General features: G+C 40.3%; 1 protein-coding gene across 1 annotated transcript in view; it reads right to left on the bottom strand.

The window, feature by feature from the left end:
- ror2 (receptor tyrosine kinase-like orphan receptor 2) overlaps nt 1-11,460 on the bottom strand; it is a 59,351-nt gene extending 47,891 nt beyond the window's left edge. Inside the window, exon 1 of the mRNA XM_076757432.1 lies at nt 10,959-11,460. Coding sequence (XP_076613547.1) covers nt 10,959-11,022 — 64 coding nt within the window. The 5' untranslated portion in view covers nt 11,023-11,460. The remainder of the gene's footprint in view (nt 1-10,958) is intronic.
- Between the last annotated feature and the right edge of the window lie 4,440 nt (nt 11,461-15,900).

Genomic DNA, 15,900 nt, shown 5'->3' with positions numbered 1-15,900 from the left:
TGCAGCAACACAATGAAGCATTGGTGGAACAGAGTGTTCTACAGTCAACCCATGCCATACTGCCTTTCCTCCCACAAACACATGTAGGTTTCCTCTTCACTTCTTGCCAGGTCCAGTAATAATCAGCATATATCAACATTATGCCTCTATGTTTTGTTTCAAATTGCAATCAAGAGCAGTCTGTCTACAACATGAATGCATGATGTGATGTAGTCTTTAAAGTTATGATTATTTCAAGAAACGATCACCAAGTAAACTAGAAGGTTATGCAAAAAGCCAGGAAACTAATTTGTCACACACACAGCACAGTGCTGACAGAGTTCATTCTGTCTACATGTCAACCTTGCTGAGCCCTGTCTATTGGAATGTCTTGCATCACTCTAATTAGTTCCAGATCTAGGATTTTAATTATTACCAGATCCAAGACATACCAGCATACAGAACTATGCTTCCAGACAGTCATTTGACTCTGCATTGCCACCTCACATCAACATATAGAGGAAAGTGTTAATGGTTGATCATTGTGGCCAGGACCTTTCTTGCTATCACGGTTCTCACATTCTTTCTACTTTCACTGATGAAATGCATGACTCACCTATGCATTGTCAGTGATAAAAGGCAATCTGCTTTCACTGACTGGTGGTTAGAGAAAATTCACAACTGGCATATCTATGTAACCCTACTAGGGCTGAGCAATATACTCAATGTTCACAATAAATATGTGATAATTATGCTGGGCATCAAAAAGTGGCAAATAGGCTGTTGTGAATATTGCAGTTACTGTAATGTTTTTATACACCTTTATTAATATTTATTTAATCATTTATCTACTTTTATGCATAAATGAAAAGAGGCATGTACAACCGAAGCTGGCATTTTTTTGGGGGGGGGAATTCTGTGGGTCATGGGATTCCTATGAGATGTTGGCCCACTTGTGTTATTGGGTTGACACTGAATGCATTTGTAGCCTTAAGTGTGCTACAATTTAACAGGAGCATCATATATCACCAATAATTTCCAAAATGTAACACAATGATGTTTACACAGAATACATTTTAACTGACTTGTGTTTTTACGTTTATCTGAGTATTTACATGATTATTTTTACTTTCTTTTAACAGTTCTTTAACTTGAGTATAATATTCTAGTACTCTTTCTATCTGTGTCTAAATGCAATCTGAAAAGGATAGCATATACATCAAGTCAAAACCACAAAGAACGAAGAACAAACAAAGAACAAAGTTGTTTAGGTTGTAACATGATGCCAACTGTGCAAGGGTGTTAAATCTCCTGTGAAGGCATGAAAGGATGCTATTGTAGGAGGGGGATAAGTGGTGTCATAGACCTCCTCCTCTCTTAAGGGATGGTTTCTCTGTTTTTATGTAAATAGCCTCCCTGATTCCTCTTAAATGTATTTGTCCTCCCTGTTCAAAATACATAGGTTGTTGTACTCAAGTGAGTGTCCTTTATCTTCCAAGTGGAGGTAAAATGATGAGCCTTGACATGAGGAGTTGGCCCTCCAGTGCTAAGCCATGCATTTGTTCAATGGTTGTTTAGTTTTCTGATATATAAGTCTATGCATTCCTCACTGCACTGGACTGCATACACTAAATTACTTTTCTTGTGTTTGGGTGTGCAGTCTTGTGTGGAACAGTTCTCAGATACTCCAGACACATATGGAACGATGATGTTGTTACAAAGCTCAAAGTATAAGTATTGGGGGTGTTCCCCATCTCCAATGTGGAGGCTTATGTCCTCTTCATTCTTAAAAGACCAAGCTGTTGTTCCTGATGTCCTCTTGTGTGAACTTGATGTTTCTGTCCACTGAGTTAATGTGTTATATGAAGGCCTATGTGTAATCCACATATCTTAATCAGTGGCCCGGTTACATTCCTCTGAAGGAGATCAGGGCTACTACTTCCATGTAAAGGCTGCCCACAATGGGAGATACTGGTGAGCCCATGACACAGGCATACCTCTGTCTGTAAAACCTCCTGTTGTACTGAAACAAGTTGGTGTTCAGACAGAGGTCCAGCAAATCTGGTCTGGGAGTAATCTTTGATTAGGACATGCTCTTTAACTCCCCACATGAAATAAATCCCCTAACCCCCCTTTTAACACTTTGTTGTTCTCCATTACTCATTTCATCTATACTAATCTAAGGTCCTATTTCAGTGTGGATGTGTGTGTGCTAGTGTCTCAGCCAAACTGTATTTTGTAGTAACACACAAGATGGCAATAGCTACATTTGAAGTACTGTGTGGGAAGCATTCAAGTCAAGGAATTTTCAACAGCTTGGTCCAATAATATTTCACAATAAAAGCTTTGTAAGGAAATGATGGGACTCTGTCCACTGAAACCATACAAGGCGTTTTATTTTAAACAGATTGAATGCATCAATTTACCTATCAATTTGAGAGAATTAAAAATAGGAGAACAATTTACTGTTATAGCCTGCTTCAAATAAAGGCCTAGTACCCTCTGCAGTTGAACTAATTTAAGGTTTCGATTTGGGGATTGGTAGGTAACATGATAACTAACCCTGTGAAATCCCCTCACAAACCTAAGGTATTCACAGGTACACAGCACTTGTGATTTTACTTTTTTCTTAAGTGAGCAAATGACTGATTGATCAATGCCTGGTCAGAACAGCATTTTTTTCATGGATAACCATTGTAGCGTCACATGCAGGACTCTGGTACTACTCTGCTTTATACTTCTATCTGCTTTTTTATGACACTGTTGCATTTTTTGCAGGGGACCAGATTGGTTTGGAATACACAATGTTGCAAGGGACTACAGTGCACTACATTGTGGACAATACGGAAATGGGCCAGTGTCCTTTCGACTATTAGAAACTCCAAATTATCTGATGGGCAACAAAACTGGGCCTTAAGTTTTTCCTCGCCACTGTCATCAAGTGCTTGCTCATGAGGGAATTGTTGGGTATGTGTAAAGAGTATGGTCTGTACCAGCTCTATGTGGAAAGCGTCCTGAGGCAACTTCTGTTGTGATTTGGCGCTATATAAATAAAATTGACTTGAATTGAATTGAATGAAACTATGATCCAGCATGCCGACCATGGGAAAATATAGTAAAAACAGTGTAAAGCATAGTTAACATGCTTTTGCACCACTGTGTACATAGCCAATTTCCCATTAAAAGCTTATGTTACTGATGATGTAAAACTTATGATGTAAAACATGAATAAAACCAAAGTTTCTGTTCAGGACGTCAATTTTTTTAATAATTAAATAATTGAATCAGTTAATATCAGCACCCATCATATAGACAAAATGGAAAAAATGTACCTTGCTCAATTGAGAAATAATGTAGGAACGAAGACCTTTGTAACTAGCCAAGGCTACTACTTCTGGTACTTTGTTTGGAAGTTCTGGGGGGTATGGACTTTTCTTTTTAGTAGATCTACTCTCTCTCTCTCTCTCTCTCTCCCTCTCTCTCTCTCTATCTCTCTATCTCTATCTCCTTGTCAGTGTCTCGTCATCTGACATCATGATTATTTCCTAACGGCAAGTCTGGTTAGGACACACACACACACACACACACAAACACACACACACACACACACACACACACACACACCTCCCTGTAACCTTCAAGGAAATGTTATTTCTGCAGCAGAATCAGAATCAGAAAAAGCTTTATTGCCATTTTATACATACGAGGAATTTGTTTTGGTGAAGCTGGTGTATAACACATCTACTAAAAATAAGCTATTAAAGAAGTACAAAATATAACAATATAAACATATATACACAGTCTGTTTTTTTTTTTCTTTTTGTTTGTTTTTTCCGGAAACACAGTCTGTTTTTTCAGAAAGAAGTCCAAGCTGAGCGTTAATGTAACACATAGAGTTGTGTCTATGTCAATGTGACTAAATGAGGCAGAGGCGGATGTTGAAGAGTGTCAGGGGGGTTCCGGGCCTTGGTGATAAGGCTGACGGCAGACGGGAAAAAACTGTTCTTGTGGCGTGAGTTTTTGGTCCTGATGGACCGCAGCCTCCTGCCAGAGGGGAGTGTCTCAAAGAGTTTGTGTCTGGGGTAAGAGGGATCGGCCACAATATTTCTTGCACGCCTCAGGGTCCTGGAGGTGTACAGGTCCTGGAGAGATGGGAGATTGCAGCCAATCACCTTCTCTGCAGACCGAATGACACGCTGCAGTCTGCCCTTGTCCTTGGTGGTGGCAGCAGCGTACCAGATGGTGATGGAGGAGGTGAGGATGGACTCAATGATGGCTGTGTAGAAGTGCACCATCATTGTCTTTGGCAGGCTGAATTTCTTCAGCTGCTGTAGGAAGTACATCCTCTGCTGTGCTTTCTTGATGACGGAGCTGATGTTCGGCTCCCACTTGAGGTCCTGGGAGATGATGGTTCCCAGGAAGCGGAAAGACTCCACAGTGTCAATAGTGGAGTCACAGAGGATGATGGGGGCAGATGAGGCTGAGTTCTTCCTGTTGTCCACAACCATCTCCACTGTCTTAAGAGCGTTGAGCTCCAGGTTGTTCTGGTTGCACCAGGTCACCAGATGGTCAACCTCCCACCTGTAGGCCGACTCATCACCATCAGAGGTGAGTCAGATGAGGGTGGTGTCATCCGCAAACTTCAGGAGCTTGACAGACTGGTGACTGGAGGTGCAGCTGTTTGTGTACAGGGAGAAGAGCAGAGGAGAAAGAACACAGTCCTGGGGGGTTCCGGTGCTGATGGTCGCTGCGTCGGAGATGTGTTTCCCCAGCTTCACACACTGTTTCCTGTCAGACAGGAAGTCTGTAATCCACCTGCAAGTGGAGTCAGGCACGCTCAGAGAGAGGAGAGCTTCTCCTGAAGCAGAGTTGGGATGATGGTGTTGAAGGCAGAGCTGAAATCCACAAACAGGATCCTAGCATAGATTCCGGCGGAGTTCAGGTGCTGGAGGATGAAGTGGAGGGCCAAGTTGACTCATCATCTACAGACCTGTTGGTTCTGTAGGCAAACTGCAGGGGGTCCAGGAGAGGGTCAGTGATGTCGTTGAGGTGTGAGAGCACAAGGCACTCAAAGGACGGGTATGAAGTCGTTAAGTCCTGTGGTCCTTGGTTTCTTGGGAACAGGGATGATGGTTGAAGACTTGAAGTAGGCTGGCACGTGACGTGTCTCCAGTGAGGTGTTAAAAATGTCTGTGAACACTGGAGACAGCTGATCAGTGCAGTGCTTCAAGGCAGATGGGGAGACAGAATCCGGTCCGGCTGCTTTCCTGGGGTTTTGTCTCCTCAAGAGTTTGTTGATGTCTCTCTCATGGATGGAAAGAGTCATCACTGAGGTGGGTGGGGAGGGGGAGGGGGGGGCCTTTAAGGTGGGCATTGGTGGAGATGACTGGAGCTGGAGCTGTTGGGAGGTGTCGTGGGGGATGGTTGCTGGACTGTCCCTTTGTCTTTCAAAGTGTCAGTAGAACTAGTTCAGGTCGTTGGCTAGGCGTCGATCGTTGATGGAGTGGGGGGCTTTAGGCTTGTCGTTGGTGATCTGCCTGAGCCCTTTCCAGACAGATGCAGTCCTTAGCTGAGAACTGGTGTTGCACATTAAGGTGCAAAAATAAAGAATACGTAACAAATGCTTACTAAAGTGTAACAAAATAATGCAAAGTGTAAAAATGTAAACATAGAGAAACCTGAGAACTTTTGCAGGTTTAGTGCCAGGACGTTCACAAGCTGATTAATCTTCTGGTGAATAAAGTGTTTTAAATATGTGCAATGTTTTATAAACACAGGAGAAATTAAAATTAACTGAGGTAGACTTTACATCTGTAACGTAGAAAACAAATGGCAGTCTTAGAAAAGTACTTTCGGCCAGGTATAACATGGAGGTCAAGCACGTGTAAGAGATTTTTATAACCTGGTTTCTCCACAGTGCTCAGCGGAAGCATGTCTTTAGCTATATGATATGTCACTGCCTCCGTTATGTCTTTGTGCCTTTTAGATGATTTGTCATAAGGCACTGAAGCAGAGAACCTCTGCATGGTGGTCTGCTGCTTGTGCAGTGGTGTTGCAGTGGCAGATGTTGTTGGACATTGGCGAATATGGCTGCGCTCCGAAGGGTGAGCGGGGCTAAGGTTATAAAACAAGTTTGTGGTATTGGTGGGGACGACAGTCTTGCATACTTTACAGACCACACTGGTCTCACTACGGTCCGACAAAATCCAAAAAACTGCCATACTAACGAACTGACTTTCCCTGTTTTATCGACAATTTTTTCGCTCGCTGCAGCGCTCACTTTCTATTTGTCATCTCACTCCTTGCGAAGAATCAAACACAAGACAACGCGATGGCGCAACCGAACTTGATACTGTTACATGACTGGCTGTTAGCGTGTCCCTCCCAGTTATCAGTGATTACTCCCTACGTTGCTAGGTTACCAGAGAGTGAGTGCCTTTGTTCATGCAACCAACCTTGCTTCGCAACTGGTTTCTTCCAACGAAGAAAAAAAATTATCGAATGTTTTATCGAACACATTTTTTATTGATATTGATTACGTGTCTATCGCGAGACATATCGTTACCATTTTATCGCCCAGCCCTAATTCCAGGTCAGGAGATCAGTGCTGCTGGATCACTGTCACGTCATTGCACCAACCACTGTTGATGTAGAAACAGATTCCTCCACCTTTATTTTTGCCGGAAAGTTCCATATCTCTGTCCGCGCAGTGGAGTTGGAAGCCAGCCAGCTGCAGCGCAGAGTCCGGTATTAATTCACAGAGCCACGTCTCAATGAAGCACAAAACCACAGATGAAGAAAAGTTTTTACCCAACAGCAGTTGCAATTCCTCCAGTTTGTTGGGCAGTGAACGCACGTTAGACAGAAATATTCCCAGTACCGCTGTGCGTTATCTGCGCTGGCGAAGGTTCACGAGCGCGCCGGCCCGTTTTCCTCTCCTCCGGCATTTCACTGCGTGAGCAAGGGTGAGTGCACTTTTGACCAGGATGTCCAAATTTCCACTGTTGGGAGCAGAAATTTAGGAAATAAATCCTCTGGTGTTGCTCCCCTGATGTTCATGAGCTTTTCTCTGGTGAAAGAGCTCCGGGTGCCATCACAAAAAACAGGTTTAAAACACAAAACAAAACAAAACAACGCGCACCAACACACCGAGGCAACCGTCCGCAGCGCCATCTTGATCGTCAAGCATGTGAAGTTGTTCCATGATCTGCCCTTCTCCTTATGGTTACTGGTTTGTAATGTTAGGCTGACATAATTAACATTACACTAGCAGCAGACATGCCAACCGTCCTGTTTTCCCCGGAATAGTATATTTTACCCTGACCCATAACCGCCTATTTGATGTGTTTGCTACATTCCTCCTCTGGAGCAGCAGTATCTTGTTGTACCTTTGACCACAATGCCACATTCTGAGGAGTGTTTCGGCATCTGAAATGCCTATGTCTTACTGCCCCCCCCCCCCCCACCACCCTCCCATAGACATTTTCACCCCTCTCTTCCACCCCAAAAGACTGCAACAAGATGAACATTTGAACTCAGCCCATGCCATACTGCATACATCACTTTATATTTTATATATACCCCATCTGTTCACTTTTTTATTTTTACTGCACTGCCACTTACTACTGGTTGCACATGTCACCTGTTTACATACCATGTTGCACATGTTTTTTTTATGGTTTAATAGAAATGACTTGAACTATCTGCACCTACCTCATACTGTTTATACTGTTTATACTATACTGTTTATATCTCATGCCACTTGCACTATTTGCATGTAATTAGATTTTTTTTATATATTTGACTTTTTGCACTTCTGGTTAGATGCTCAACTGCATTTCGTTGTTTCTGTGGTGCACTCTGACGATGACAATAAAATTGGATCTAATCTACTCTAATCTAATCTAGATACCTTAACAGAGGGGTAATGAAAAAGTGGGATGGAATGGAGTGGGTCTTTTAGCCACACCCACAACTTTTGACGATGGAAATGTGATATGTGTAATAAATTGAACTGAACCAGACTGCTTGGTGGAAACACACCTCCACCAACACCAACACAGTCCCATATATTGCTTTAACACAGTGCTGTTTATGGTCAGAATCGCTTCTAACTTTGTTGAGTACAATAACCAATAAAATGAAGGAGCAACAAAAATAAAACCAAGGTTGTTACAAATTATAGTCTAACTTCAACAAAAAGGAATATATGGGAAACATAACCTCGTAAAAAATACAGGAACTGCGAAAGCAGTTTTCTACATTTCCAGTCTTTGTTTTAAGGTAGACTAAATGTATCTCTGGACCAAAGCTTCTACACACTGTCAACCATCCCTACTGGAAACCACCATCTATCACTGAAGAGGGTAAGATTGAAACAAACTTGCTTCTACGTATGTCCGAACACATTAAGTTGAAGTGTTCTGAAAGGGTGCATTAGAAAGCATTGTGAAAAGTCACTACAGAGAGAAGGTAATCATTCAAATGGGGATTGGTGCACACTTTCAATCTTTCCCTTCATGGTGTTGCACTTGGTTGTATTGCGTAGTCTGTAAGACAAAGACGTGTAGGTTTATGAATGGGGCTTGGTATCAAACTATATTTTCGTAACAGAAATGTGTCTGTAACACTAAGTATCTGAAATCAAATTAATGCAAGTTCTAGACATTCCTATTTAGGTAGAGTTCTTATATGGCCACTTATGCTTATGTATCTCCAGCAGGCTTTTGTTAAATGTGACCACAGGGATGATGGAGCACTCTTTAAAAACTCACACCACAGCAAAGGAGGGCCCTCTGGCCCCATTTCCACCAGCAGCAACTGCCTTTCTACCCTAACCCCAACACTGTGAGTCATGTCTGTGTGAGTACTCATTAAAAACAAGCTTCCAACTCACCTCACAGCTGCTCCTTAGGCTTTCAGCTGTTTCTGGTTCTTCCTCAATACAATGCGCTCACATCATTTCAGTTTTTTTACTTATCAAAATCACTCTCACAGATTTAATATACTTTAAATGCTGAGCACTCCATTGTCATGTTGAGTCTGTCAGTATTATCCTTGGAAATCTGTGACCTACTTATTTCTCTATATTTTTCCACTCCTCTTGTTTTCTTCTTCCACAAGCTGGGATGACAACCAGTGCAAAGCAAAAGATGAAAGACACATTCTCAATTATATTCCTTGTACACGACAACTGATTAAGTTAATTAAATCAGATATGTTCTTTCTATTGGAACACAAACCACTCAGTAGTTGTTTCCACTCACACAGTCACAGCTCATACATGCATGTGGTTATTGATGATGTCATCTTGGTGTGTCAGAGCCCTTGGATTTTTTGTGAGGGTATTTTTTACCTTCAGGCAGCCATTATTTTCCATCCATTTCACTAAACTATGAAAACTAACTGCAGAGACTTGAAACAATGAAAGCAGACAAGATGTTTGTTGCTATAGATGACATTATGTTTCAAGGTTTTACAAGTTGATTTTTATAGTTCAACAAATGTTAACCAATGGCTGTCTTAAAGGCAGGAAAAGCATGTTTCAAACACCAAAGCCCATGTGGTATGCTGTAGGACATTGTTTGCAGTACTGTAAAATCAAGTGGACAATATTAAACCAACCAACTAAATTATTGTTTTTTACTTTGCACATGGGTATGTAATGATAACAGTGAAACACAGTTCATTACTTTGATTATTGCACATATGATTTCAAGTATTATGTTCCAGGAAAAAAAGAATGTGAATTTATCAAATGTCAAACAAAGTGCACTTGTGGAAAGCCACCACATATGAAAATTTGTATTGGAGCATAAGTATTAAAATGTGTCATGTGGAACCACATATATTAAAACAAAAACTCAGATATACGACATTTATGTGTCACACCACTGTCTATCACACGTCAAATAGCATTTCACGTGTGATAAATTCACATACAAAGATCTGTAGGCTACGTTAGTGATTCAAATATTTAACAAGTGAAAGAAATCAGCATGCCGACATGTATAGTTAATATTGCGCCCCACCTCCCATGGTCCTTTCACTTCATACAAAATGGAAGTTCTAGGAACTGGAACTGAAAACAGGCAATCTCCATTGCTCTCATCCCCCGCAGGGCGAGTAAATGATTTAGCATGACTGACAAAGAGGCGAGGTCACCTCGAGCTATGCATTCAATTAACATAACAACGACACAGTGGCCACTGAGTCTGACACAAGTTTTTCTGAAGACTAGAAGCTACAAGGAACACATGCTGAACGAGGACAAAGAGTTGAAGTGATCACAGAAACTTGGGGAGAGCCTACCTTCCGACACAGGCGTGCGCGCGCATGCACACACACACACACACACACACACACACACACACACACACACGCACAAACAGCGTTCCCCTTCACACCATCAAAACATTTTCATCATTAAGGTGAAACAAATACTTTTGAGGGGCTCCCAGGACGATTAACTACAAAATTCAACCGTCTATTCTTCAATAAATTCTAAAACAAACAAACAAAAAAAAAGAGTTAACACTTTATTAAGGGGGTTGCCTTATTTAAATGTGTGTGACGCACACGATTAAGATCTTAAGCGGTTGTAAGGGATGCCATGTTTTAGTGTAAAGCAACGGTGAGCGTTTTTCTGCAGATGAGATGTGAAATCTCGAGCTCTACTCACGGTAATGGATCTGATACAACTCTGTGAAGTTTTTACTGTAACAGCAACAAAAAATGCCACGAGAAAGAGCTTCATCTATTGTGTAAAACCATCTCAACGCACGATGAGAACGGAGGAATGCCCAAAGGTGTTAAAGTTCCAAGATAAATAGGAAGGTGATGCAAAATGTGCAGTAACTTGATCACAAACTGTTTTCTGCTTGTTGACTGGGCTACATGCTGCGCAGTTAATCACTTTCATATTTCATGTGGAATTCTGTCATTTAGAAGATTGTAACGCTAGTATGGAAGAGACTTACCGTCACATCTCAGATTTGGACACAAGAAAAACATCCAGAACAAACTCTTCAGGAAAGTGACCATAGCGTCAGTTTTCACTCACAAAGGTGTGCACGACAATGTCAAAAATAAGACTTCAGATGGTTTCATCCAGTTTCAAGAGCTAACGTTCTTCAGCAGGGTTTCCAGTCCTTCTTGTTTTCCTTGTCAGCGGCAGAACCCGGAGAGAATGTGCACTTTCCAGGTCGCGGAGGAGTCAGACATGAAGGTGCGAGACAGATGCTGGCTCAGAGTGAAACAATACCGCGTTCATCCAGTCTACAGTCCGGCAGAGACTTCGAGAGCCGCGCGGTTACTTCGGGGCTGCTGGTCTCAAAGTAGCTTCTGTCGTTGCGCTGAAAACAAGCGAGCTCAGAAAACTGAGGACGCACGCGCATACTTATACGCACAAACAGAAGTGCGGTTGCGTTTTTGTTGAGGACCTCATCGAGAGACCGAACGAATGTAGATCAACAGCCGACCTACTGCAACACTACAACAAATGGCCAAAACTGAATCTTTAAGATCAAGGTTAATTTATACTCCTCTGGATGTTTTAACCCCATCAGACCAGAGCTGTTCCACTCTTTAGACCTCCGAAGCCCCCAGAGAATGCTCCCAAACACCAGCATTAAAGTCTATATTTTTAATGCAGTCAAACGTTGCTTTCTTCTTAATTTCCAATATCCAAGAATGTAAATGATTTATCAAAGCCTTCACATTGCCACTAAGAATCTGGTGGAGAGATAGGAAATCCTTTATTTATCTGGTCTCAATGCAGTCAAATATAAATAGTTAATAAAAACAAACAAACAAACAAACAAACAAAAAAAAACAGTCGCCACCATGTGTTTGTTTTTTCGTTTTTAATTATAACTCATATTGCGACAGCCCTGCTGGCTGCAACTAGTCACTATCCTTTGCAACTTCGAAAATGTATGTTGCTATCCAGCATTTCCAACTACGATTTCAAAAAAGTAGTTTTGCAGTGTAAAACAAATGAAACAGAATGCGAAAATTGATGCCAGCAACACATTTCAAACAAGTTGGGACAGGAGCAACAAAAGACTGGAAGTTACTCAAAAAAACTAACAAACCAAACATTCCACAGGTAAACAAACGATATTTCTGCCGTTGTTTGAAAAGACGGACTCCGCCGTGGGCTGTTGCACACTCCTTGACACTACTCACTAGGGACCCCCACAGGATCATCTTTGAAACGAGCGATAGTATATACGCAATATCCGGTTAGATTTTAAAAATAAAGCTAGCTGAGAACAATAGTAAACACATTATGGTTGTGAAACAGTCACAGTTTGGTTAGGTTTAGGCAATTAAGTTAAGTTAAGGAAGAGATCGTCAAGAGATTTGACTTAAGTATATTACTTCCTCAAGTATACACATTATTTTTCTCACTTATGGAAGCCCATAGGCGACTATATTAAAATGATGACTCAAACTTGAAAATACAAGTGTTATTCCACAATATCAATATCATTTTCCATTTATGTAGGTGGCAGTTGGGTAACCATTAAAATAAAACTGCAATAATCCAATTTTCATTTTCATTTTGACATACTCATATGTATGTTGATGACTATATTAAAATAAAAATGGAAAAGCTCTTTGACATTTCATTTTCAAAGACTTTAACCTGCTCTAAAGTGGACAATATTCAAATGCAACAAACAAAACTGCCCCCAGTCTATTGTATTTATGTGTCAACATTGCTCTTTTGGTGACAAAATGAAAATGTAATTGGAATTTTATTAAAAAAAGAAAAAAAAAAAATGAAATTTTCATTTTTAAAGACTTACTACTCTGAAGTGGACTATAATCAAATGTTAATTTAAATCACATCTAAAATGAAAATGCAGTTTTCTAACAATTTAAAAATGAAAACAGCATTTGACAGTTCATTGTAAAAGACTTTAGTGGACAATATTCAAAGGCAATAAGGGAAACTGCCCCCAGTCTATTACATTTACATTTATATGTCATCACACTCTAAAGTGGACAAAGTGAAAATGAATGCATTTTCTTCAAATAAGAGTACACTATACAAGGGCATCGGTGGAGAGTCACTGAATCTGTCTGTCCCCCAAGTGCCAGAGATCTACAAGGACTCCACCCCTGTTTCTGCCATGGCTGTCTAAAACCTGTGTGAGGTCCCACTGTTGGACTCTGCTCTTTGTAAAAAGCAGTCCCTTGTCATATCAACAACCCATGAAGGCTTGAAGTCACACTGCTGCCCATGCTTCAAGTTGTCTATGGAAAACTGATAAACCCTTATTTTATGATCTGACACTGCATACTTTAGATTTACATGAGGAAAAAACATATTGGGACCTTAAACAGCCCAAACACAGGCATACATACATTATAATGACACACATTAAAATATTCATTACTGTTTATACCCACCATTGTTTTGTCATTCACCACAGTCAATCTTTCAAATGTTCGTGTTAAACAGATACTGGCTGGGCATATGTCCATATTGCCAGACACAGACATATTATTATGCAAAATAAGCATGTCATTAATGAATGAAACTAACTTAACAACCTTTTCTCAACCACACAGGAAAACCATGTCCAAATAACCTCATTAATTCCAGTGTTGTATAGACTACTGTTGGTGCAGCGTCTATAGTGTTAAACTCTAAATGTCAAGTGCCAAACTTTCCTTATAGCAAAATGCTTTATGATGGCTTTCAAGTCCACTTTCTGGGCAAGCTAACACTCTATGGAGAGCATTACCAAACCTTTTAACCTTTCCTGGGACATGATAGAGTTCAAGTAGTTTTTTCAGAGTTTCATTTTACTGACGGTCCATTTGCCTCCAGCCACAGTCACAGGCAGAGAAAGGGAAGTGCGCAGCAGGACACACGGGTCTCCATAAATGCTCTGCTGTTCCACAGCACAACAGACCAAACCATTTTTTGCATTGTAAGGAGGCAGAGTAAAATTGTTTTTAACCACTATGTCATGGAAAATTAGGAAGAAGTCACAGGAGTCTCTTGAGGTCTAGAGGTGCACAGCACTGATCCAGCCACACACACCAAGCTCAAAATTTACAACTTGTACAAAAAGAAAGTAAAAGAAAATACTTCTTCCTAGCTGTTAAGTTGGCTTTGCATTATGCTATCCTGTCAGGGTCATATTTTGGTTTGATAACATGCCATTTCACAGAGCAAATAAAAAAGGTCTAGATCTGTTTTCACTATAGTAGTGAACAACTTCTTATACAGACTGTATAATGAATTTATTTGCAGTCAAATGAAGAACAAGAAATCATACACAAAGAACAGTAACAAAACACATCTGTACATGTAAAAACAAAAACAAACAACAAAAGTCATATTGAGGTTTAGGTTATACTATAACAACATTTAATCAGTTAATTCACGTCACATCTCATGATTGGTCCCAAAATCATGAAACCATGGCAGACAAGTCTAAGACAGTCAGTGCATATATTTCTGACTCAGAAATAGGAGGTGAGAGCAAATTCTGTGGTGTAACATTTATGTATGAACTCTGCAGCAAGAACACGCAACACTCTCCAGTAGTTAACGTTGCCATGACAATGTCAATGACCACATTCATCTGGAGACCGGATCACAGTGAATGATCTGCAGCTACACTGAATATTCACCTACACTAATAATTTATTGATCAATAGAAAACGTATTTCAAAATAGAAAATGTTACCCTTCACAATGTATATGGCCTATTCATAACATGGGGTACGGCAGGGGTCCTCAACTACATTTCTCTGAGTTTTTCTGTAGGGACTGGACTTTAAAAATATTCTGAAAATACTTATGCCTTATCAGGCTGTAGTTTAATAATTTCACTTTTTTTTTTTTTTACATACTTTTTTCAATACAAAAACCCTCAACCCCCCCCCCCCCCCCCCCCAAAAAAAAGAAAAGAAAAAAAAAGATCCTTCTGTAAGACTTGATGAGTAAGAATCCCAGTAAGGCTCGATGATGTTGAGATCAGGGTTCTGTGTGACCTGTAACATGGAACTGTCTTCAACAACCCCACCCAGCAGAATTTGGCTGTTCCTCACCCAGTTTTAAGCCTCCTACACAGATGGTTCTGTTTCAGTTACTGACTGTGTTTCCACTTACATGTGAAATTGATGATCATTAGCACCTGTTTGGCATAATTGGTTGATCATACACATACCCTGACTTTGTGCAACTGTACCTATAAGAATTGATGCTGGCTTGAAGGCAAAGGGTAGTAACACCAAATACTGATTTGATTTAGATTTTTCTTTTGTTTGCTCACTTTGCATTTTGTAAATTGATAAAAATAAACAATTATTTATATTTTTGAAACCATTTTTTTGTTTACAGCATTTTTCACACCTGCCTAAAACATTTGCACAGTACTATACAGAAATTTTATCAAACTAACATCAGGTACTTACTGAGCACAGCAACAAGACACAAGGTAGTTATACTGCATCAGCAAGGTCTCTCACAAAGATTTCAAAGCAGACTGGGGTTTTAAGATGTGCTATTCAAGCTCTTTTGAAGAAGCACAAAGAAATGGGCAAAGGATCGTTGATGTAGTGGTCGGCCAAGGAGACTTAGTGCAGCAGATGAAAAACACATCCAGCTTATCTCCCTTCGAAATCAGAAGATGTATTGATGTAACTATTAACACATTTAAAAAAAACATTTTTACAACATTTTTTCCACACCCACCTTAAACTTTTGCACAGCACTGTATATATGGTTGATTTTTTTACATCACCTTTTATTGTCCATTTGCTCTTTTTCTGTGTCTCCTTTTTATTCTTGCTATTGTTGCTGTCTGTAACAACTTAATATTCCCAGCATGGGATCAATAAAGTTATCTTAACTGTGATTTGAATTAACATTTCCATACTGAAAAGTACTGC

The sequence above is a fragment of the Chaetodon auriga genome, chromosome 19, assembly GCF_051107435.1.
Source record: "Chaetodon auriga isolate fChaAug3 chromosome 19, fChaAug3.hap1, whole genome shotgun sequence".
Classification (NCBI taxonomy): Eukaryota; Metazoa; Chordata; class Actinopteri; order Chaetodontiformes; family Chaetodontidae; genus Chaetodon; species Chaetodon auriga.
Note: the sequence above shows the minus strand (reverse complement) of the source record. Positions and strands in the feature narration are given on the sequence as shown.